The 12,544-nt window shown below is 42.8% G+C and overlaps 1 protein-coding gene across 1 annotated transcript; it reads right to left on the reverse strand.

Annotated features, from left to right (window-relative positions):
- Positions 1–9,075: 9,075 nt before the first annotated feature.
- Positions 9,076–10,623, reverse strand: LOC103013077 (alpha-(1,3)-fucosyltransferase 4). Its single transcript, XM_007182761.2, has 2 exons — positions 10,463–10,623; positions 9,076–10,072 (listed from the first exon to the last, which is right to left on the reverse strand). Exon 2 carries the CDS (start codon positions 9,955–9,957, stop codon positions 9,148–9,150), a length of 810 nt encoding a protein of 269 aa, XP_007182823.2. The 5' UTR covers positions 9,958–10,072; positions 10,463–10,623; the 3' UTR covers positions 9,076–9,147.
- Between the last annotated feature and the right edge of the window lie 1,921 nt (positions 10,624–12,544).

A 12,544-nucleotide genomic window follows, 5' to 3' on the forward strand; every position in this document is an offset into this window, starting at 1 on the left:
GCCCAGGGGATGCCTTTCTACCCCACTGCTCCTGCGTGGGGATCCTTTGAGACTGGTCATATTTACATTTCAGAGCTTTGGGTATTTGCAGGTCACTAGTCTTGCATGAGAGTGCCTCCTGTGCTGCCGCTGGACGTGCTGGGTCCGTGGTGTTTACCAAATTCTCCAAAGTTTGTTCTTCCTTCCAGACCCTGGAATCTTTGGACACTGCTAACTCCTGTGTCACAAACTGAGGTTTCATGCACTGGACACTCTAGTGGCTCTGGGAACTAGGTCCTGCTGAGGTCGCCAGAGCCCAATCTACCTCACACTCCCATCCTGTGGGCCAGCTCTGGATGCTGCTGAACTTCTAAAGAACCCTGGGCTTTGATTACTCTCCAGTCTCTCTCCTTTTCCTCTTCCCCCTTCCCTTCCCGCTTTTCTTGCCAAACTAGGCCCTTTTGACTAATTAGGTCAGTAGAGACTCAGATAATAACTGATAAACTTTCTGAGTCTTTGATGTACTGATAATGTGTACTCTGCCAGTATGGTAACTAGAATGTTAAAATCTGACTTTATTAAATATATTAAAGATAACCAGAATGTTAAAATCTGACTTTATTTTTTGTGTTGTTCAGTCAGTCAACTGAGAGGTGGTCGTTTTTTCTGCACTTTTCTTAATAATTATATCAAAACATTTCAAGCAAAACTTATTTTTATGAGCTTGTTGCCTTGTGTGATGTTGGTGAGTGAGTTTGGGGTTGATTGTTGGGTTCCAGCTGGCTGGCTGGGTTGGGGTATTTGGTTTGCAGCCCGATCTGAAGGATGACTTGGTGGGAATCACCTGGCACTTGGCTGATCCAAGTTGCTAGGAGGGATGAGCGAACATAGGACAATAAGTGCCAGCATGTGAAAATCTTCTCTGCAAGTCACCACTGTCTTCTCAATGCTGTATGTATATTTCACATCATTAAGTCATTGACACATCCCAATAAACCAATCCACAAATAAAGGAACAAGACAATTTCAAGTGGGCATATGTTCTGTGAAGAGATGAAAGGGGATGGGATGAGAGTGCAGAATGGGCAGTGTGGTTCAGTGGTCAGGGAATACTTCATAGAGCAGGAGACCTTTTTGAGTCCCAAATGACAAGAAGGAAGGTCAGGAGCTGATTTCCACTTGGATGAAACAGCAAGTGTAACAGCCCTAACATAGAGCTTGGTGTTTTTGTGTGGATAGAGAGGAAGCTCATTTGTGTCTGGGGCACTGAGAAGGGAGAGGCAGGGTCCAGGGTATGCAGGACCTTGTAGCTCATGTGAAATATTTGAGTTTTTTTCAAATTGAAATGAGAAGGCATTGGAAGTTTAAAAGAGCACTTGGCATGATATAATTTGCATAGTTAACTAATCACCTTAATTGTTCTGTGGACCCCTTGGGGGCAGGAGAAGTAGTTAGAACATCTAAGTAATACAGGTGAGAATTGATGGTTACTGACTTAGGCCATAGTGTTGAAAATGCACAGAAGTGGCCAAACTCAGAATAAATTTTGGAAATTGAACATGATAGTTTGGATGCAGAAGGAAACACTTCAGAGAATCAAACCACATCTCTCTTCCCTCCAGCTCTCCCCTACAGAATTTCAGTAAGAATCTGGAATTTGAAGCACCATGTAAGACTACAGGCAGGACTAATGAAAAAGTAAGGCTTCTTTGAAGTTCTGATTGAGGAGTAGCAAAAGCCCATGTGTCATCCCTATCACCATGCAGCTAGGCAACTCTGTGGTAGTATATTCTGTGGGAAACTGAAGCTGAGAGACTGAACTCTGGATCCGCAGTGGAGGATGGCAGTGAGATGCTTGGCTGGAAAGATGATTAAGCCCTGTATTGAGATGGTGGAACCACATGATGGAAGCAGACTGGAATTACTGGGAAGGCAGCAGCCCTAGAGAGCAACTGGACCATAGTAGATCTCATATGAGCAAGGAGTAAACTTTCAGGTGATAAGTAACTGAGATCTTGAGGGCTTTTGGTCCTTTCATTTAGGTCAGTTGTGGATATGGCAGTGCAGAGAAATAAGGGAACTTTGAAAAGTCTCTATGAAGACAGTAGCCTGGCTCATATTGCTATTTTAAATTTTAGAAACTGAAATTTTCCTTGTTATATTTCAGGGATATTACAATCTCTTCCCGGCAGATACACGCTCCAAATAGCCTAGGCTAACAAACTTGGGCGATTTGAAGGCCAGGAAACAAAAATAAATTTCAGAAAATATTTCTTCCACTACACTCCTTATATTTTCACTCACTTTTATACTTGAAACAAAATTTCCTTTGCCCAATAAAGAGAAGCAATGTTAAAAATACAGTTTAGTTTTACCAGTATACTGGTTCCTAAATTAGTCTTCTTGACCTAAGTAGGCATTTCTCAACAGAAGATATACAAATGGCCAACAGGCCCATGAAAAGATGCTCAACATCGCTAATTATTAAAGAAATGCAAATCAAAACCACAGAGGGGTATCACCTCACACCTGTCAGAATGGCCATCATCAAAAAGTGTACAAATAATAAATGCTGGAGAGGGTGTGGATGAAAGGGAACCCTCTTACACTTTCGGTGGGAATGCAAATTGGTTCAGCCACTATGGAAAACTGTATGGAGGTTGCTTAAAAAAACTAAAAATAGAGCTACCATATGATCCAACAATCCCATTCCTAGGCGTATATCCAGAAAAGACGAAAACTCTAATTCGAAAAGATACATGCACCCCAGTGTTCATAACAGCCCTTTTTACAATAGCCAAGACATGGAAACAAACCAAGTGCCCATCAACAGATGATTAGTTTAAGAAGAAGTGGTATATACATATCGTGGAATATTACTCAGCTACAAAATTATGAAATATTGTCACTTGCAGCAGCATAGAAGGACCTAGAGAATATCATACTAAGTGAAGTAAGTAAGACAGAAAAAGTCAAATAGATTACTTACATGTGTAATCTAAAAAACAATACAGGTGAATCTATATACAAAACAGAAACAGACTCACAGACATAGAAAACAAACTTGTGGTTTGCTAAGGGGAAAGGGAGCAGGGGAAGGATAAATTAGGGGTATGGTATTAACAGATACACACTACTGTACAGAAAACAGATAAGCAACAAGGATTTGCACAAAAAAACAAAACAAACAAAAACCAAACAAAAAAAACCCCCTAGGATTTGCTATATAGCACAGGGAACTGTATTCAATATCTTGAAATAACCTATTATGAAAAATAATCTGAAAACATATGTATATCACAATCACTATTCTGTACACCTGCGACTAACACAATATTGCAAATCAACTATACTTCCATTAAAAAAAAAATTAGTCTTCTTGAAAGGATCAGGAGCTGGGGGTGGTGATGAAGGGGGTTCATCAAGCAATTCTATTGAAAATTCTATTTTATTTCAAGTCAACCGGCACACTCATTTAGATATTCACAATCTGGACCACTCTTCTCAGGAAAAGATACCCAGATCCAGCTCTTCTTCCATGGTCAGTAAGTTGTTGCTATACTTAATCTTGGAAAAGCAAGGGACATTGACAATGACAATTACATAAAGGCAAGGATAGAGCCACCTTTGTTCTCACTGCCACGATCTCTCTTAGGCCTCTCTCCACTCCTGAGAAATAACAATCACGAATCCACTGTATATTCATAAAGTTTGTAGACAAAGGCTACGAAATCGAAAAGTAGTATGTCATGTGGTTTAAACAACATACCCGCACCATCAACTTTTAAAAAAGTCAATATTACAGTTACAAGATCTAAAGACTTTCTTATCTATAGTTCTTAGTCAGTTCAACAAAGTCAACTAGATCTGTGTAATTTATTTTATTTTATTCCTTCTGCTGCTGATGGACAATAGGGTTATTTGCAAATCTTTGTTATTTCAAACTATGCTTTACAGAACCGCTTTGTATATAGGATTCCTGGGTTGTATTTATGTTCACTTTTAACTTTTTAGGAAAAGCCAGCTTGCCCTCCAATTTCCACCTCTATTGGCAGTGTGGGAGAGTTCTGGTTTCTCCCTATCTTGACCCACTTTTTTATATTGTCAGACCTAATTGAAATGGGCAGAGAATAGCTTCTTAGATTGCTAGTGATCCTGCACATCTTCTTGTATTTATTGGCCATTTGGATTTCCTCTTTTCTGAATTACCTATTCTAAAGCTCTGCCTACTTTTTTTGGTTTGACTATTTTTTGTTGTTGTTATGTGGAAGTTATGTGATATTCAGGATACTAATTCATTGTCTATTTCATGTATGATGACAAACTTCTCCTAGACTGTAATTTCTTTTAATTTTTTAAGTCATTGTATGAGTCAGGGTTCTTCAGAGTAATAGAACCGGTAGGACATATGTGTATAGCTCTTAGTAGAGGAACTCATTCATTTGGCTATGGAGGCTGAGGAATCCCACGATCTGTCAGGTGGGCCATCAGCAAGATGGAGAACAGGGAATATGGTTGGGTCTGGGTTCGAAAGCCTGGGAACCAGGAGTGCCCACGTCACGTGTCCCAAAGCAAGAGAAGACGGATGCGTCTGCTCAAGCAGAGAGAGTAAATTCACCCTTACTCTGCTCTTTTGTTGAATCTGGGCTCTCAGTGGTTTGGGTGATCCCACCTGCAGTGGTGAAGGCACTCTTTACTCAGTCTACTGATGCTAGTGCTAATCTCTTCCCTGAAGAGCCATGCAGGACACACAGAAGTGATGCTTTACCAGCTATCTAGGCATCTCTTAGCCCAATCTACATGTGAAATTAACCATCACAGTCATTAGTTTGGAATCATTTAAATATATCAGACATTCCCATCATGGTGCTTTTGGTTCTCTAAGCCATTGTTCCACCCTGAGTTCATAAAGACATTCTTCAATATTTTCTCTTAAAATTCTGTATTGTATCCATCTGTAATGCACCTCAAATTTATTTAGGTAAGTTGTATGAGGTCAAGCTCCAATTCCACCCCCCAAAATAGTGCCACTGCCACTACCACATATTAAATAGCCCATCCTTCCCCATTGGTTTGCTACACTACCTCCATCATAGGCACACTCCCACATATCCATGTGTCTGTGTCTGGCCTCTCTATTTTGTACGTAGATATATTTGTCCATTGAAGCTCAAATATCACAGTTTGGTAGAGGAGAAGTCACCCCACTTTGTTCTTCTTTTACGGAATCATCTTGGAGATTCTTGTTTGAATACTTCCCTACTTACTAGATCTGTCATCTTGAGCAAGTTTCTTAATATCTCCTTGATGCGGTTTCCTCATATGAGAAATAGGGTTCATAGGATTTCCCTTATAGGGTCATTATGAAGATAAGGCATAAATAAATTATTCTATGCAGAGTGCCTGGCACTCTTTGAACAGTGTCTGGCATTAGATAGTCACCATATATTAGCTATTTTTAATAATATTTGTTCTGTTGGAGGTACAGAGAAACTTCTGTGGATCAAAAACAATGAAAAAGAGAGGGAAAAGACAAATCAAAGAGTGAGAACAGATATCGCATTACTCATACCCAGTAAAGAACTAATAAGCAGAACATGTAACTACTACCAAGGCAGACAACCCAGCAGAAAAATGGACAAAATACTTGATGAGGCACTTCCTGAAGGAGCACCTCCAATCAGGCAATAATCATCAGAAAAATTGGTTCAACCCTATTAGGAACCAAGTAAATGCAAATCATTATGAGCTACCCCTATGCCCTCACCTGATCGGCTAAAACTAAAAAGGCAGAAAATCACCAAAGGTTTGCAAAAGTGAAGGGCGATGAGCACCCTTGCATGCAGCTAGTGTGTAAACTGGTAAAATGTGTTGAAAAAATTTGGCAAGTTGAAGTTTACATATTCTATGGCCAGTATACACGTCAGAGAATTTTCAGAGCAACGCTGTTTGTAAGAGACCAAAAGTGGAAACAACCCAAAGCCCCATCAACAGTAGAAAGTTTATATGGTTGAATACTTTACAGCCCTGAAACAGAGAAGTCCATCTGCATGTAACGGTGTAAATGATGAAAAAATACACCAAAAATACACTAAAGTACATAAATACATTTGTGTTTCTTCAAGGTTATATAAAGATTTCAAAAATGGACAGATTTTTAATTTTATAATGTTTACCAAAATTACTATGTGAATAGTTAGGATAAGGTCAGTGTAGGAGGCAGAAGGGGCTGTAATCTGGGAAAAAGAGCACAAGTCAGGCAGCCAGGTGCCTGGCAATGTTGCATTTCTTGACCTGGGTAGTGGCTCCACTTCTGTTCACTCTATAGTCATTTGTTGAACTGTACATATATGCTCTACAGATGTCTGTGAACACTTTATATTTCATAATTTAAAATATTTTTAAAAGTGCTCTAAAAAATTAAGTCACATAGTGGTTCATAGAATCATTTGGTTTATAGCATGTTGTATTGTAGACTGTTTCCAAAACTCAGATTATGTTTCTAATTTTTTTCTTTCTAATATTGTTTATTGATGCCTTCTCCTGTTTGTTTATTATTTACCATATTATATTTAGTAATATGTAAGTTTTTGGACAGTTTTAGACTTACAAAACATTGAGCACGTGGATCAGGGAGTATTGACCCAACCCCACTCACATGTCCCCCTATTTTTAACATCTTAATTCCCAAGGTATATTGATGACAATTAATGAACAAATGTCAATATGTTATTGTCTACTAAAGGCTCTCATTGGTTCAGATTTCCTCACCTTTTACCCAACCTCCTTTTTCTGTTCCAAGATCTCATCTAAAATATCAAATTACATTTAGTTTTCATGTCTCCTTAGGTTTCTCTTGGCTGTAACAGATTCTCAGACTTTCCTTGTTTTTGACCAAAAGTTAGTATAGAAACCTGAAAGTTTGGGGGAATACTGGTCAGGTATATTGTAAGATGCCCCTCTAGTGGAATTTGATGCTTTTCTTATGATTATCTTGGGTTTCTGTATTTTTTTGGAGGAAGATTTCGGAGGGAATTTTATCACATTTTAATCGCATCATATCAAGCACATATACTATTAAAGTAATTTATGGCTTTTTTTTTTTTTGGCCACACCTCGCAGTTTGTGGGATCTTAGTTCCCTGGCCAGGGATCGAACCTGGGCCCTAGGCAGTGAAAGCGCGGAGTTCTAACCACTGGACTGCCAGGGAATTCCCAGTTTACGACTCTTGATGTTGACCTGGTTAAAATGGTGTTTGGCACGGTCCTCCTCTATAAAATCACTACCTCTCCCCGACTCCCATCCCCACTTACCACTCTGCACCTGCTTCTCACGCTAAGGGAGCACTCCCTTCCTTTAGCAGGGAGCACGATATAATTTATTACCCAGTCCTTTCTTTATTTTATTTTTTAAGTAACAGACTTCTACTTTATTAATCATTTGTATTTTTGTATATGGCTGTTCTCCCTTTTGTTTTTTGAATTGTTCTATCATTTTTATATTTTTTTTCTTTCAAATAATTCTGAGGTATTCTGGTTTAGGTTTTACTAACTACTTGTGTACAACATAAAAATCAATAGATTTTAAGCTATTATATGGATATTGTTGTAGATGTTATGTGGATATTCATTTTTATATAAATATGGTTGTGTTCAGTTTTTCGATTATTGACTTTCAATTTTATTTCATGATTGAAATAAAAGATTGATCAAGATGGTACTCAATATGTGATTCTATGGAATTTTTGTTGAGATTTATTATGTGGTCTTACAGTGGTAAATTTTTGTAAATGTTTTATATGTGTTGAAAAGCATTTTGCTATGTGGTCGCTGCAGGTAATATAATCAAAGTTGTTAAATTTATTGTTTAAACTTTTATAACGTTATTAATTTTCTTCTCTCCTCGTCTATCAGTTTCTGGGGGAACGGTGTTTGAAAAAAAAAACTTCCCACCATGATTGCAAATATGCCAGTTTTACCTCATAAGTCTCAGTCTTGGTGTTCTATGTCTCAGTGCTATGTGTCTAGGTGCGTAAAGTACGTCATTGTAATCTTTCCCATGAGTTGTTCTTTTTGATAACCATAAGCTGTCCTTCTTTGACCTTATAAATACATTTGATATTAATTGCTGCTAGACCAGGTTTCTTTTGTTTAATATTTGCTTGGTTTGACTTTCGCACGCCTTTTATTTTCAACCTCTTAGTTCGCGGTCAGATTGGTTTAAAAAATCAAAAGGGCGCAGACAAAGTGGGCTGACCAACCAGAGCAAATACCTTTGATTGGTGCTGATCAAATTATACCTTTGCCCCAGTAGAAAGCCAGAGCCATCAGGACATGGGTCTGCATTTGGAGATCAGCTGCCCAGAGAACACTGTCTCTCTCTCTGGGTCCTTGAATATCTCCAACTGGAATCAGGATTTTGTTGGTAGAAGGTAGGTCACTTTATTTCTGTAATTTGTGCGCATGAGCAAAAGAGTTATTTTCCTACCAGAAGTTTTAAAAAATGACACTATTTATGCATATATATATAGAGAGAGAGAGAGAGTGAGAGGGAACTATACATTGGGATATCCTTTCCTTGAGTTTTTATTTTTAAACTATTTTCCAACTTGTTAAGTTAATGTTTTCTTAATATTTTCTTGGTAAAAATCACACAGATTTTCAGGAAAAAGCACCTCATTGAGTGAACTGCGATCTAACGGGAATGAGAGGGTTTCTAGAACTGGGTAAGGAGCGTGTCAATTGGAAGGGACTTGAAAATTATGTGGGATCAAATTAGAGATTTTGATTGGATATGAGTGTATTAGAATTGGGGTGGTACTGATTGAATTGAACTTGCTGTGGGACATACATAGCCAGACTTTGAGCACAGCCTGTTTCATTCAGAGGCTGAATCCTTCAAGGAAACCATTTTCTGGGTCCTCGTGTATCATCATTTGGAATTAAGATTTTAGACTAGCAGAAGGCAAGCACATTTTTGGCCTTTTTTTTTTTATCCTTTAAAGCATAAAGATGAAAAGGATGACATTTTATATCAGAGAACAACTCTTTTTCCCTGGTAAAATTTTCATTTATTTATGCATTTAAACTACAAGCATTGCATGCATATCATTTTTAGATTTCTTTATTGGGGCCATGTATTTCTGTTATTAAAGGGATTAAAACCTTTTTACTCTTTCACTTTATAATTGATTGTGTGCAGAAGCCCGACGTCAGGCAGCGGCTGCCCGGGCCCGCCCTTGCCGAAGAGGTCCAAGGTCACGTACTGGCTCAGCTGGCGGTAGTAGGGGACCCGCGCCTGGCGCTCGTCCCAGTTGCTCACCACCCAGGCCACCAGCCCTTGTTTCCGGGCCAGCGGCGGGACCAGACCCGCCGGCTGCTCGCTGGGATGGGTCCTAGGGTAGAGGTAGCCGTAAGGCACGAAGATGTCCGAGTCGGCCCGGTAGGAGAGCGTCCAGTTGAAGAGGTTACGTGCCAGGCTCTGCAGCCCCGGGGAGTGGGTGGGTGACTCGAAGTTCATCCACACCCAGCGCTCAGCCAGGGCTAAGGCCTCCGCGGCTTTCTCCTCGTCGTCGATCAGCACCTGCTGCTCCTCCGCCGGGCGCACGTGGACGCCCCAGGGCGGGGGCCAGTCCGGGGGTCCCTTCACCAAGTCTCCGTGGTGGAAAAGCACCGCCTGGGCCTCCCCGGAGGCCGCGCGATCAGTGAGCAGGCGGCAGCCGCTGATGTTGAAGCGCAGCCGGCAATCAGCGGGCGGCCTTTTGGCTCTGTGCCGGCCCCCGAAGGGCTCCCACCACAGCAGCACGCTCACCCGCCGCGGCGGGACGGAGGAGGCCCAGGGCAGCGGCGGCAGCTGCTTCCAGCAAACATAGACGACCACGGCGCTGCACACCAGGCTGGCGGCCATCAGCGCCAACTGGGCCTCGGACAGCCTCAGGCCTCCACGCCGAGTGCGCTGCCGGCCCCACCGCGCGCCCATGGCGAGCGCCGGCAGAGCCGCCGCCGCCCGCCGCGCGGCCGCAAGCCCGGAGCGGCGGTGCCCGCTCTCATGCTGCCGCTGAGGGTTCAGCCTTCGTTGCTGCTCGCCGCCCGACCTGGAGCGGGAAAGGGCGGTCCCAGGATCTAAAGGCCCGCAGGTCTTGCTCTCTTCCCCACCACTCGCCGCCTGGCGAGAGTCCAGGGCGAGGGAAGCGGACCCGGCGGCCCAGCCCAGCGCAGCCCCGTCCCTCCCCTCCACCGCGCGCCCGACCAGACCAGCCCGGCCAAGCCCCAGGCGCCTCCTGCAGCACCTCCGCCCACTCCCCGGCCCCTCCAGGGTTCCCGGACTCCCCGGCAGCGCCCCGCCCGCGACTCCGGATGCCGTCGCCGTGATCCCGGACCTCTCCGCGCACCCCACGCCTTGGCCTGGCGCTGGCGCTCTCGCCTGCCGGGGATTCCTTCCCAGCTGCGCCCGAGCCCTCAATCGCGGCCGCCCAGATTCTTGCCTTCCAGAGTGAGGGCCCGGTTCATCCCTGGGCGCCGGCAGCTGGCGCGAGACCCTCCAGAAGCTGCGGCGGCGCGAGCGCAGGCGGGCGCGGGAGGAAGGCGGCCCAGGGGTACCGAGCCTCCGGGCGGGAACGAAGATCCTCTTCCTTCCTCTCGCCCCATCAATGGCCAGCGACGCCTGCCGGAGGGAGGGAGCCCGCGAGGCCGCGGAAACGTGCTGACAGAGGCGCAGCCTACGCGGAGCGGACCTTTACCTCGTGACCTGCCGCCGACGCAGGCAGGTAGCGCAGTCAGCTCCCGAGGCGCGGCCCACAGAGGTGGTGCATTTTGTGAAACCAAGTTTTCAAGGAAACCCTACTGTCAGGAGAACATTCGCTTTGCCTACTGCCCCAGCAGAGGAAACAGAAGAATCGAAAGTTTTCTGAGCAGTGAAAACACGTTCTTTTTCTTCGCTCCCCCACTGAATGAACGCTTCTGCCTGCTGGCTCATAGCTTTCTTTGTACCAGAGCTATGAACTTCCTGCCTATTCAGTGAGATGAATGAATGAACAACACCATTAATTTTACTAAGCACTTAAGAAGCAGCTTAATATCTGGGCTCATGAAGATCCAGCAAAACACTGTGGACTATAAAACGATGACTAAGATAAATATTATAGCATCCAAGTTTAGGGTATAAAGGGTATCACACTGGCCTCTTCAGGTTTATCAATGAAGCAACTGAGGCATCTACTTCTACCGTGACTTAAGGAGGTTTTTTTCTCGATGGCTTGAATTTGAATTTCTGGATTTTGGCCTTCATTTATGTAATTACACTTTTATTCAGCAAAGTTCTAAATAGGGCATGGGTGGGCTGTTGACCTAAGGAGAGGAGGCAGTTTGAGAGAATTTTTAGATCACAGCGGTGCATTGGTGGTGCCCCAGCCCAGTGCCATGTAAGTTACAAGATGTTAGGGAAGAAATAGACTTGCTGGGAATGGGGCCAACCTGTCAGGTATTTTTGATGTTATGCCATTTGGATTTATTATGAAGAACTTTTTCATTGAAAACCAAGTACAGATTGTAAAAGCTTCTATAAAAATGGTTTCATTTAGGTAGTTTCAAGTGGCATTACCTGCCCGCCCACAGTGACAGTTTGGGAGCTGAATGGACAGCGTTAGGTGCTCTGGCTATACCCATCAGCCTAGTGATACTTTCTCTTACACACCAAAAGCTTTTATAATAATGTTTTTATAGAATCATTTTTCAAGCTAGTTAAACAAATTGTCTTTGAAATTAGAAATTTCAGTGATTCTCCACTCTGTTATTTTTAATTAGAAAGAAAAGGCTATAAATGCATGAATAACTTTTTTCAACCAAAGGAAGGAAAGGACATATTGGCTTCTCTTTTTATGCAATTCAAAAACCTATACGTTTATGCCCATTCCTCTCCCACTTCAGTTAAATAAGACATCATAGATAGAGCCTAACATTGTGTTTGGCATTTGGTAAATGTTAGCCTGCTTGCTTTTATCCTTCCCCCACTCCCAATTTTCCCTTAGATCCTTCAGATATTCCAATTAAAGCAACTTTTTACTGGCAGAATGGCTCAGATCTCATGAATATCAATTTCCATTGTGTCCACTTATCTTGGTAGGGTGCAGGACCACAAACTGTCCCTACTTCAGTCATATCTTGGTGTATGCGAGGGGATACCAAGCAGAAGTTTGTGGCTGGATCAGTGAAAAAGTCATGACTTACCTACAAACTATATGCATTTATTCACCGGGCAGTGGTTTGTTCTTACTTAAAAGGAATGGAGGGGAGGAGGCAAGAGGAGGAAAGGCTTTAAGGGAAAGTAATAAAGCCAGGTGTTCTCATTTATTCATTTACCCAACTGGGAAACTGGGATGAAAAACACTATTTCTACCTTTCAGAATCTATGAGAAGTGCAGACAGTGGAGAGGAAGGGATCTTGGAAGGTTTTGAGAATGTGGTTCCTGGAATAATTAGGAATGATTAAAATGGGGGTGGAAGAGGGCGGAGACATTAGTCTAAACAGAATAAGCAGCATATGCAAAGGCCAGGCAGTGAGAACCAGG

The sequence above is a fragment of the Balaenoptera acutorostrata genome, chromosome 9 (genome assembly GCF_949987535.1).
Source record: "Balaenoptera acutorostrata chromosome 9, mBalAcu1.1, whole genome shotgun sequence".
Classification (NCBI taxonomy): Eukaryota; Metazoa; Chordata; class Mammalia; order Artiodactyla; family Balaenopteridae; genus Balaenoptera; species Balaenoptera acutorostrata.